Source organism: Bemisia tabaci, chromosome 5 (assembly GCF_918797505.1).
Source record: "Bemisia tabaci chromosome 5, PGI_BMITA_v3".
In the NCBI taxonomy this organism is placed as follows: Eukaryota; Metazoa; Arthropoda; class Insecta; order Hemiptera; family Aleyrodidae; genus Bemisia; species Bemisia tabaci.
In genome coordinates, this window is record NC_092797.1 from 26898304 (window position 1) to 26911255 (window position 12952).

The 12952-nt window shown below is 36.6% G+C and overlaps 2 protein-coding genes across 2 annotated transcripts in view; one reads left to right on the forward strand and one right to left on the reverse strand.

The window, feature by feature from the left end:
* Positions 1-7058, forward strand: part of LOC109037425 (probable G-protein coupled receptor Mth-like 3) — a 23732-nt gene extending 16674 nt beyond the window's left edge. The window contains exons 3-5 of the mRNA XM_019052086.2: positions 2030-2211; positions 3274-3445; positions 5136-7058. Coding sequence (XP_018907631.2) covers positions 2030-2211; positions 3274-3445; positions 5136-5424 — 643 coding nt within the window. The 3' untranslated portion in view covers positions 5425-7058. The remainder of the gene's footprint in view (positions 1-2029; positions 2212-3273; positions 3446-5135) is intronic.
* On the reverse strand, positions 6865-12815 carry LOC109037426 (uncharacterized). Its single transcript, XM_072300489.1, has 3 exons — positions 12427-12815; positions 11030-11225; positions 6865-9321 (listed from the first exon to the last, which is right to left on the reverse strand). Exon 3 carries the CDS (start codon positions 9295-9297, stop codon positions 7447-7449), a length of 1851 nt encoding a protein of 616 aa, XP_072156590.1. The 5' UTR covers positions 9298-9321; positions 11030-11225; positions 12427-12815; the 3' UTR covers positions 6865-7446.
* Positions 12816-12952: the final 137 nt, after the last annotated feature.

Genomic DNA, 12952 nt, shown 5'->3' on the forward strand with positions numbered 1-12952 from the left:
ATACTGAAAATGAGTACATCCTTCAAAACTGTCAAGTAATGTTTAGATAACTAGCTTTTATTCTACTTTTTATGAAAACCGATCAAGTTATTTCATTCAGTATAAATTATACCCCTCACGGAACTAGTGATAAGTAACTTTTGTTCAGTATAGGTAGAAGTTGATCCTAATGAATGATTCATAGTCATGAGGTAATAAAAGGTTAAAGTAAAAATATAAATAAAATCGGAAATGTTACCCACTATGAGTTTTTTTCCGAAACGTAATTCATCAAAAATACCTAACCATTAAACTATTTCCCCTCTTCTATATGATAATTAGAATAGGAACTTGACATTATGAACGAAAATTATGAATCACTAAAATGCAAAATTGTGTTTGAACTTAAATAATCGATTTGTGATTTTGGGAGAGGAACTAAGAATGGTATGAGGTATTTAATACTTTGGTGCTTACAGTGCGCTGTTCGGCAGTGCCGTCTCGAATGTGGAGCGATAGGAGCGGTGTAACTGGGCGCCCCCGTATATTCTGCAGAGGGCGTCAAAATGAAAAAGAAAGAGGAAAGGAACGAAGAGAGAAAAAAGGAAAAAAGCAACAAGAGAGAAGATGAAAAGAAGGTATACGGAAAGTTATCGGGCCTCGTTTTTTGACTTTTCTGCCGAGTCCGTGCGATACAGCACCTCATTGACAGGAAAGAGTGAAGCACTACGAATTCGCATCTCGCGCCGTCGCGCCTTCAATTTTGCAGACGCAACACGGACATCCATCAAGCACGAATAGTTGTATCTCTGCGCCGTCAGAAACGCGCGACCTTCCACTCGCTCTATTTCCATGTTATCGTGTTTGTCTCGTTTTTCTTATCTATAAAGTTGCTTCAAAGGGCCACGTGAGTAACACAACCGAAGATAGGAGAAAACGTAATCGGGCCTCGCTTTTTAACGTTTCCCCCGAATTTGAGCGACACCTCATTGGCAGCATGACGCGGAGCATTGCGAGATCATACCTAGCGGCATCGCTCCTTCAATTTTGCAGATGCAACATGGACATCCACCAAGCACGAATAGTTGTATCTCTACGCCGTCATCAATGCGCATTGTCGCTTATTTTTGATTGGAGAAAAGTTGAAGTTGGTTTGCTCAAAATATACTATTGTACGTCCGAATCAATATTTATCCTGAAAAAGAAGAAAAGTAAAAACTTGTTGGTAGGTCTCTCAAGCGCCCAAAAGGACGCACGTCTAAAAATTGGGCTTTTAGATAGAATTTTGTCGCGTTAGCGCAAGTTTGATAAAGTATTTCTTACCTTCAAAAATATTAAAATAATTTTGATAATACTTCAAAACTATAAAAATCAATGCATTTAAATAAGGGTCAAAAAAATTTGATTCGACTTGGGGCGTTGCGTACAGAAAAAGTCTTAGGCATCTAAGGGTTAATGCTGCGATCAAAATAATATAGATTCAGTGAATTTTTGGTTTCCACTCACTCTCATTACCTTCTCTCAAATCGAATATTTGGTAATCATTTCATCGCAATTAAAATATCTGCACTCGACGTTATTTGTTGGACCTTGTTGGATATAGAACGAGAGGTTTCAGGTTGCTTATGTAAAGCGCGAAGCAAGCATAATTTTTCGTTTGATGGAAATGCCTTCAAATGGTTCTACTTTGAATTTTAAATTCTAAGAATTTTCGGAAGAGGATTCCGCACTGGAGTCGAAGCGCCTAACGGTGCGTTTGCTTCACGTGCAAAAATACCTCGCGACCGCACTGCCTTTCACGACACGGCGAGAATGTTTTTTTTAAAGAATAAAAAGTAAAAAAGAATAAAAATAAAAATAAAAAAATAACAATAAGTGAGGGAAGTCAGTATAGGTAGGTATGCTCAATGTTCATTCCTAGCATTGATGTTTCTTGCTACAGTTTTATATTCACTATCACTACGAAAAAAACTAGTTTTTTCTTCTTTTTTTCGTTTTTTTTTCTTTGTGTGAAACTTCGAATTGATTTTCGTCTCGTCTTTTCTTTCAGGACAATCCGGCCATTCATCTCGAAAAAAGCTGACGAGCGTCGGCGCTTCATATTTTATTCAATCTATGGATGGGGCTTTTCCGCGCTTTTGACATCTGTGACGATTTTCGCTGACACCCATCCTAATTTGATTCCTCGAGTGCTACGACCGGAAATGGGAACTATCTCGTGCTTCCTTTCTAGTAAGGGCAATACTGATCAGTTTACAAGTTGCATTGGGTGCTTCAAAAAGTTTCAACATTTTGAGTAAAGATGCCAGTGCATTGCTCTTGGATCCCGAGGAAAGATAAAATTAGCTTTGTTTCGACAGTCCACATGCCTGTTGAGGAGTGCAGACAAATTGTCACCGTGTGCGAAAATAATGTCCTGAGGATAGCCGCCGGCTGGACCGGTTGGACCTTCCGGCCAAAGTATCAAGCACCATGAGACAATTAAAAATTTCTGCCGCCATTTTATTTTTTTGCGGTAAAATTGTTCAACGAAGCTTTCCAAACAATTCACTGAATTTTCTTCGTGCTGTCGATAAAATTCAGTGAAATTTTCGAACAGATTCAACCAACAATCATTCCCTATGAAAAATAAAATGACAGCGAAAAAAACGTTGCATAGAGCTTGTGATACTTTAGCCGGAAGGTGACGAAATAAAGAAAGAGGCTGTTGAGGCAAAAATGTCGTCCACCGACTGATCTGCCGTACTGATACTATACATCAAGTCATTATTTTTCTTCTTCGTCATCGATTTAGCAAAATAAACTTTTTTTTTTTTTTTTTTTTTTTTTTTTTTTTTTTATGTGGACTCAAGAGGCTAAAATTTGTTAAAAAGGCCATGGTTTCAATTTGTGGCAATCGATGTCATTTAAGAGTCAGTTTTACTGAAAGTCTTCTACATATAATTTTCATAGCATAGGTACTGCAAAGCCTCGCGCCTCTGACTTAAATATGATAGCAAGGTAGTTGAGCAGCAGGCGAGATAAGCACTTGATTGACCGATATTTATCGTCATAATTTTAAGGAAAGGTTATGGGGAAAATGACTAGGTCACTTTAAAACTGTTTTCCTCTTTTGGAAGAGAAAAATTTATTTTTAATAGAAACATTTTTTTTAAAAATTGTTTTCACTGAAGTTGACTTGCAGTGAAATTTTTACATTTAAAAAAACTTCATCGATCTGTTGATTAAAAATAGATGAATCTATTCGTCATGTTTGTGAAAAACTGAGATTTACAAAAACTTCCTCTGTTTCAGCGCGGACATATGGCCTACTGGTATTTTTCTGCGTGCCTGTTAGTATAGCATTTTCGATGAATATTACTCTTTTCATACTTACGGCAAACTACTGCTACAAAACTAAATCAAGACTTGAAAAATTGGCCGTTACCGACCCGGCAAAAAAGAAGTACAAAACTGACAAAAACAAGTAAGTCTTTCAGGTCAACATTGAAGTTACAGTGAGTTTTGCGCACTAAGGTCGTACGCGATGGGTATGGATTCGATCGACATGATTCGATCGAAAAATGAAAAAGTGAATTGATCGACACCGACTCGATCGACAAATGATGAAGAACCGGTTTTGCAGGGCGTCCTTAGAGATCAGTAACTGAGAGTATTCCTACGGCGATTCTTCGGGCCTTTTTGTTCAATTATTGTGTCCTTTTTCGAGTTTTCCGTGATCTGGGAAGTAACATTTCGACAGATGAGATTGTTTTTTCAAAACCCACCATTTATAGCATTTAAGCAGTGACAATAGAGTGAAAATTGAATTTTCATAAATAGTTACAAACGTGTAACTCTAGGCGTTAAAACACACTGAATGTAGTGAAAATGGTAATGGATGCCATTTTCGGGGTAATTCTTTATATCGTAAAAAAATTGAAATTGAACGAGTTCTTTCTTTCGATCGGGCTGAGGAGAGGCTATGGCATCCCCTCCTCTCATCTATGAGCGACAAGACCCTGTATGAAAGGTATTTTGGTGCCAAAAGAAATGGCAGAGTTGAGAGGGAAACAGGGGTTATTCTACTGGCGAGTGCAACCTGAGGTTGCGAGATCAAAAAAACGCCTTCAAAATGATGAGTATGCAACCCCACAAACGGTTGTATCTATCGGTCCTCCTCACGACGCGACGGAAAGCGTGTGCAAGTGCAACTCAGATGAAAAAGTAAGCGAAGATCCGCCGAGGTAATTTAATGAAGGGTTCGAGTATCAATATCCCCAAAATAATGTTTCAAACCAATTAGGCGTACTTACTTAATAAGGCTGTCCAGTAAAATTAAACCCCGAAAACTTGAAAAGTTGAAGGATTCTCGGTGAATGAGAGTACTCGAGCCACTGAGCGTGATTGAGCCCAGAAATTACCATGTATATAAAATTTCTTGAGGTAGATATTTTCATAGATAAGGGGGGGGGTGGTGTGTCATAGGCACGTATGGCTTATGGAAGCTATTTTTGACCCCACATTTGTGATTGATAATGCATGTCCATTATTACTGACGTCTATGTTCGAACTTATGACACCGATTAAGGATTGAGTTACACATTGAAGCCACTAATTATTCTATGCTTTGATGAGATGTATTTATTTTTAAAATTTTGAGATCACATATTTTTTATGGGAGCAGGAAGCCACGTTCAACGTTAATTGATCATCTAAGTTCACTGATTAATGATGAGCAAAGATAATTAGATAGCTTCAAAGGATGATTTAGATTGCATTTTGCAAAAAGGAACCTCAAGCGTTCCAATGTCGCTATAATTGTGCAACTTTTTTCACCTTGCAAATGTAAACTGTTCATCAAAACAAGTTTTATTCTAACTCCCATAAACCATAAATTCAATAAGAAAATTACCATCGTGAATTTAATTATTTTGCAAGGTTTCGGTGATTTTATTACAAGGAATATAAATTGCACAATCCTAGCAACATTGGAATGCTCATTGTTCCTTTTTGCAAAATTCAATCTATTTCACAAAGCCCAAAAAGAAATCTCAATTTTTTTTTTTTTTTTTTTTTTTTTTTTTTTTTTTTTATTTTTTAAAGAGAATGCAGCAATTATTTCTGAACTAGGGATGGTGGAGTAGGCACTAAACTGCGAAAATTCTGTTTCTCAGGCTTATCGTGATGGGCAAGCTGATAGTGATGATGGGGCTAACGTGGGCCGTTGAGGTGATCTCTCGCCTGGAGTTGTTACCCTTACAAGCATGGTATCTTTGCGATCTAGTCAATGCCCTTCAAGGCTTCCTTATATTCATTACCTTCGTGCTGAAGCCAAGAGTGCTCTCAAGCCTTGCCAACAGACTGCGCTCTCATCAACCCAGCACGTCCACAATGTTCACGACAGCTGCATCAGATTCAAGAATTAACCACAGTGGCAGATCATCCAGCAGAGCTTCGCAATAAAACATGAAAGATGCCGGGACGTCTGAAGATCCATCCAAGATGATGGTCGAGAGGATGAAAATTAATTAAAGGTTGATAGGAGAATGATAGGTTTTCTTTATTTTTTTTTTCCTGTCTTTCCTTTTCATCGTCACTCTTGAAGCAAAAGCTTGTGAAAAACGTGGAAAAATTTCATAAATGTAAGAATTGTAAAAAAAGAGGCTAGTTGACGAAATCTGAAACGTACTTACTTTAAAAAACAAACAAAAAAAAAACAAAAAAAAAAAAATTAAAAAAAAGGGAGAGAAAAAAATGATTGATTGGAAAAGTATCTAGTTTGATTGGATTCTTGATTCTCCTATGAACTTTTAAAATGAAAAAAGAAGAAAAAAATCACGAAATCGTGAAAAAGAAATTACCTACATGTTAACAAACACGGAAAAGTAAGGCCAAGGAAGCTGAGGAGATTGGGTAAAACATAAAGGTTAAGAATTTCACACTTTTCATAATATTTCACGAGTACTTTTGTGAGTACGAACCCGATAGTGAAAAAGATGTACCCAGGTAATAACATACCAAACGGTTTTTTCACGATTCTTTTAAAATTATTTTATAGCTTGAAATTTCTGAAAATCAACTTGCAGAAATAAAATAAGTAAATTTTATAAGTAAATTAATATAAGTAAATTCTGGCAAATTTGTTTTTACAACTTTTTCATGAAATTTTTCTCAACGCAATTCACAAGTTTTTCACGAGCTTTTGCTACAAGGGCATTCATTTTCAATTTTACTTCAATTTTCCTTTTCTTCTCCTGTGCTAGGAGTTTGATCTGCTTAAAAAAGGGGGCTAACAAATTTAAGATCAGATTTAAAACTCCTAGGTACAATTATAATGTTCCATGGAAAGAGCAGGGCATGGACAAAAAGAGTTTTTAAGTGGGGAAAGGAGCATTGAAGATAATTTACTCTTACTAAAAAATGTCCAAAAAAAATTGTTGATTTAAGGCTATAAAAAAGCTCATGACAAATTAAGGCTCTGAAGTGCTTTAGTATTTTTTGAAAATCAAATAGAATGATGAAAATTTCAAGCTAGGTATGTATACGTATGAGTACTGAGAAAAGGTGGGTATTAACCATTTTTAGCAGGAATAAAGCACTTTTTTGTGTCTGTCAATGAACTCATTTGCACAGGCAGTATGCCTTTTACCAAAGTGATATCATTTAGTAAATCTATTTGACTTTGGACGGAGAATTTTTTTTTTTTTTTTTTTTTTTTTTTTTTTAGGAAAAGTAGTTTTTGCTATGTTTCTCACATAATACTGGGATTCTTTTAATGGCTAAAAGATTAATATGGAACAGATAGGAGTCTGGTAAAAACTTGCACAGTGGGGTTTGTCAGTAACATATTTAAAGATATCATTGGAATGGTAAGTCCAAGTTGTCAATGAGAAGGAAAATAACTTAAAGGAGCAAAAGGCATAGATATATTCAAACAAATTGTGATAAAAGTATGAAACACATTTAAAAATCGAAATGCAAAAGTAAAAAAAATAATAATTTAATATACTGTTACTTAAAGCTCTCCAACACAAACAGGAATGTACAATTTTTATGTTTTTTATACTCTGAATAAATTGCAAAAACGCAAATGAAAACTGAGTTTCGTTTTATTTCGAAAATACCCGAGACAGGAAAAAATATATTGATGGATGAGTGTGATTTGGAGGAATTGGCTCAGTCATAAAAGCTAATCTAGTATAACACTTCTTTTGGTACATCTGCTCAATGTTTAAATATCTGCCGAACAGTTTGCTATTTCACCAAATATTTAGGCAGAACAGTAAAATTTATTGTTGTTTTGCAAGAAAAAGCTAGTAGATGTAGCAAAACGTTCGGCAGGCTTACCTGAACAATAATGTAGAATAAGCTTTCTGACACATGCCTGAATCAGCTACCTACACACTTACATATATGAGCAACCTTGTGATGCCAAATGACCTGCAAGCACAGGCGAATCAACAATAATTTTTCTCCAGCATGAGTTCAGATTTTTAAAAAATTCATGATGAAACTGCGATAAATTGGAAATGGATCGAAATTAAAACTAGCTAATTTGTTCTTTATCTTTTCTTGTTCATTTTGTGAGCAGAGCATCGCATGATGTGGATTACGAGACTCAAATAAAACATCCAATAGAGTATGTTGATCATCATCTATTATTTCATTTTTCATTTGACTCAATTCATCCTTGCAAGCTTTTTCAAAACGTCTCAAGGCATCACAAAAATTTTCAGAAAGCAGGCTCAGATCGTTTTCATTTTCATACCAATTGACAACCTTCAATCTTGTTACATGTTTCATGAGGATCATATTCAGAAAGCTGTAATCAACTCGGCGAGACATAGCTAAAGCTAGGGGAGTCTTTCCTGAGGAATTCTCTAGACTGCAATCAGCTCCCCAGTGTATGAGGGATTTTACAGCATCAGCGTTGTTGCATAAAACAGCATGATGAAGAGCAGTTTCTTGCAAGTTTCCTTGCCAATTGATGTCAGCATTGCATTTTGATAGGGCGGAAATAGAATACTTGCTCATTGCTCTATTAATAGGGGTGTCACCTTCTTCGTTGACAGCATTGACATTTGCATTGTTTTCCCACAAAAACTGAATCATACTGGAATAAGAGTTATCTTGAGAGTAATACTTTGCTGCCAAATGCAGTGGTGTGTTCCCATTTTCGTCAAGGGCATTTACTTCAGCCCCTTTTTCCAAAAGTAGTTTTACAATGCTAAGACGACCTCTCTCCGTGGCAAAATGCAAAGGAGTTCTCCCACCTTTGTCAGCATAGTCTACATCAGCATCATTATGTAATAATATTTCGACGACTTCATCGCAACCATATTCAGCTGCAAAGTGCAAAGGAGTTCGACCATCCCTGGTAGTAATATTTACATCCACTCCATGTTCTAACATTTTTTTTACAATATCCTCTTCCCTGATCATTATGTGCAATGGAGTGCGACCACAATCTGTTTTGACATACATATCAGCCTTGTGATTCAATAGTAATGAGACGGTTCTCTCCATTTTAGAATCTGATGACGCACTAATACCAGCAAAATGCAGCGGAGTTTCTCCCCTAAGAGAGACAGAATTCGGATTGGCTCCATTCGTCAACAGCAAATCTACGACTTCTGCGTGCCCCTTGGTTGCAGCAAAGTGCAGTGGAGTTTCATTCCTATAACTAGTTGCATTTGGATTAGCTCCATTCATCAACAGCAAATTAACGGCTTCTGAATGCCCATTAGTTGCAGCTAAATGCAGTGGAGTTTCATCCCAATGACTAGTTGCATTTGGATCAGCTCCATTCGTCAACAGCAATTCAATAGCCCCTGGACGGTTCTTTGATGCAGCTAGATGCAATGGAGTGAGAAGTTCGGAATCAACTTTATCAACTAATGCACCTACCCTGAGAAGTAACACTGCCAAACCTTCATTTCCTAAGCTGGCAGCATAATGAAGTGCGGATCTTTTTTTTTTATCGATATCATTGACAGATGCACCTCTTTCCAGGAGCATTTCTGCAACTTCACTTGCTTCAACTTCTGTGTCATTGGGACACTGAGCTGCTAGAACAAGTAGATGACTATCATAGACTGTTGGTGAACTCTCACGGTGAACATTAGCACCCGCCATCAAAAAAAGCTTTGCTAGCCAAAGTTGATGTGTTTTAAGAGCTCTGTAAAGGAGTGCATACCCTGCTCCATTCTGAATACCTTGATCGTTGATCATGCCTTCTATGATTCCATCATGAGGACCAGGAAAGCCGCGAAAAACAAAAAATTGTCTTTCATCTATTATTCCGCCAATTGCATCCATCCATGCTTGATCATCCATCCTTGTCCTTAAGCGTCTCTGACACTGCAAAAAAACACAGTAAAAAGTAAATCAAAGAGTGAAACTAATAAATCCTACTCATCATTCATTTCAGACAGTATAGGGGCAAAAGGATGTTGCGCAGTCTTAACCTTGAAACGATGAGCTTGAATCTCTTACAGAAAAAAAAAAAAAAACAATAAGTTGATACCCGAGGTTTTCAATACATACTTTATAGAATGGGTATTGAAAGGGACTGAGGATATCTTTTTTACTTGCACATCCATTTTGTGGTGCCAAAGCTTAGGGCAAATGAAGTGTTTCTTTTCCTTAATGCATTGTATGAAAAATAGAGCAAATTGCTGTGAAGAAAAAGCTACACAGTCTAAAATCACTATTTTTGACAACCAGTTTATTTAGAGAGCTGCAATTCGCTACGGCTCAGCTTGACAAATCTGATAAGGTTGCCCATCTCAGGGTAAACCTTCCTGCTAATGGTAAAGTATGCATCAACTCAGTAATAATTGTACCAATTTAAAGGAAACAGCTGCAATTGATCCTATCTTAGGTCATGTATCAACCCATAAATGAAAACAAAATCTTAAGAGTTTAAGTTTCTACAGGGGCAACTTCTGAAAGACTTTCCCGATGAGGTTTCATTGAATAAGAAGACATTTTTTTTTTCATTCCTGGGCCTTGAGCAGAATTCAATTCAATTAAAATAAGAAAGCTGAATTAAGATTGATTAATTCTCATCCATAGTCAAAAAGTTAAATGAATTAGTGGCTGTTCGTTCTAAGAGACCTCGTATGATCATTTAAAATTGTAATTGGAGCCTCTGCTTGAAGAGGTAAGTATTTTGCTTCGATTCTGGCACAAAAAAAAACCCTAAAAAATGTCAAACCACACCAGAATGGGCCACTAAAAAAGACATGAATTGTGGCACCATTCAAGATGTTTCTGAATTTCATGAGAAAAACAAACCGAAAAACCACAAGTCTGGAAGTCCTACTTCTCAAAATCCTACTAAGAAAACGATTCTCACAATGGAAAGTCTGAAAGTCACCACTGAACAAATATTGACATGTCTTTTGAGCTCGGATCAAATGGACTACATTTTGCAATAAGGCGCCACTATTTCTGGCTCATTTTAGAACACTACATATGCCATAGGTGTCCCTATGCAAAAAGGTACTTTTAGGGAAGAGCTACAGATAGTGGTTCTTTATTGCAAAATGTAATCCAAATTTTTTTTCGAACATGCAAGTAAACGCTGAAGTATACAGAGAGAGCGGTTTACATAGGAGACAGAAGACTGGTAGTTTGGCGTTACCTGACTATCTTGCACCCCACACCTGCTAGGTTCAGGCTAACAACATACCCCATTTGTAGCTCAGTCCTAAACCAGCAGGTTTAAGCCTAAAAAAGTTAGGTAAAGCCTGACCTACCTACCTCTCTTGTACCTACAATGCAAGCTTGTTTCTGCTGTGAGAATATGACAACCCACAAATTGTCGCTCTTCTGACGTAAGGGCGTATCTCAATTTTCACGTGAACCCTGATTCACATATAAATCCATGCTTTCTGGGGCTCATGTGAAAATCGAGATATGCCCTTATATCAGAGGAGCAACGAAACGTTCCAAACTAGGTACTTAATGATTTTTGATATCCAGTTTTTTTTTGTATTTTTTTTTATATATTTTCTATTAGTTTCTGGGTGTTGATGGCCAAAAAAAAAATAAAGAGACATACCTTCAAAACTTGACAAATGAGACTGCACCCAGCAGACACCTTTTTATCCTGATAAGGATTCCTCAGATTAGTAGGCCAGGATGATTTCTTCAGTTCTGACAATTGAAAAGATGTTTTTATTCTTCGACAGCAACTATATAACCACAAATTGTAAGATGTGAGAACAGATATGACGGTCCAAAAGGGATCTTTGACACTAGCTGTAACAGAAAAAATTAAGGATTAAAATATTTAGAGTGATTCGCAGAATGGTGATAGGGGCATTAAGCGTCACATTTATAAAATTCGTTCATATGTATTTAATTATTCTTAATTTGGGTATTTTCCTTCCAAGTTCCATGAAGTAGGTAAGGCTTCATATTTTTTGGCAAAAAGTCTCTTTTTTAACTTTGGCTGATTGATATATGGTTCATTTTTCAAAGATACTTACATGAAAACAAGATGACCAAAAAAAAAGGAACTTCATTGAATGCAAGCATGACTGAATTTACATACTTGCTTTACACTTAGCTTGAAGGTGTGGTTAGGTGGAGTGTGATATCATGCCATCTGTAAAGTACGTACCCAATATATTTTTTTACAGATTTTCTGAGTATCTCATTAACAATTTTGTGCCTATATAAGTCGTACATAGTGCATCTATATTGGTCTATATTAAACATCATATTGCCCCTGATTCATCCAGATTGAGATGCCACGCCGCCCTCCCAGCAGCATGGCGTTCGCAACAGCACCCTGCTATCTTAGCTCTTCTTTTTGCTCATTTTTTGCCACCCCCAAAAATTTGCTACAGCCTTGACGGCCTGTGTGTAAATTTGGCCATTAATTCACAGTTGATACACCGAGGTCAGTTTGTTGAGAAAGTTAAATGTCTGATAATTAAATATCTGTTGATCTGTTGTCTGTTGTGAATGATCTTTCCAAAACTGCAATAGGGGCTGTCAGCGTTGCCAAAGAATTTCTCCCATTTTTTTCCCACTGTGCTGTTCCTCTAATTAAGTTACAATCTTTATTCTTATGCAGATCCGGGAAAACTATGCAACAGAAAAACGCAAATATGGGAAATTAGTTGCCAAATTGAGAAATTCCAAAGGGCATTATGTTATCTGATTGATCTGGATCTATTGACCTTGATTGAATGAAAAGTTGAATAGTATGAATTGGGCTTAATGTTGAACTTTGGAACCTTGACTTGCGTGGAACCATACAATCCTGCAACTACATATCAGGTGAACACCAGAGAGATGTTACTAGATATATTGCAATTAAGATTCACCCTTGCTTGCAATGAGAGACATTGCCATCTTAATTATTCAAAATGTTACTAGGTATCAGGTGCATCATGTTTAAATCGAAGCTAAATGAGGAGTGAGAATTAAGGAGGAAGAGACACTTACAATCTGATTGATACGTATATTGATACGTAGTACGTAGTAAGTAATACAGTTATGAATTCATCTAGATAATCGCATCGAGTTAGAGGTATGGCGTTCACAATATTTACCGGAAAAAAACTAAGGAGATCGTGAAAATTCAACACTCAAAGAGAAAAATGGAATGACTGGTCTGCTGATCAAATGAGATCCTAAACCTCAGCACAGACCGAAAACTTTCTTTCTAAAGCAAAAACTCGATGACTCCAAATAAAAGAGAAGGAATGAAATTAAATTCACTTGGTAATCTGTAAACCTCTTGAAAATTGGCTGATAACCTCCTGCGAGGAATAGAATCACAGCTTTATCACTTATTTTCATCATTTACATTCACATTCCGTCGAACGTAAAGAAATAAACAACATAACCTAAAACCTAAAGTAAACAGAGTATGGAGTAAACAAAACAAACCGAATCTTGAGAGTTTCCGGTTTTCTGTCGTTTCCGTTTCCGTTTACCGCCAATTTACAAGTGAATGCGCGCCAATTTT

Excerpts from the sequence above, each read along its gene's own strand:
- LOC109037426 (XM_072300489.1), bottom strand. The coding sequence starts at position 9,297 with ATGGATGATCAAGCATGGATGGATGCAATTGGCGGAATAATAGATGAA.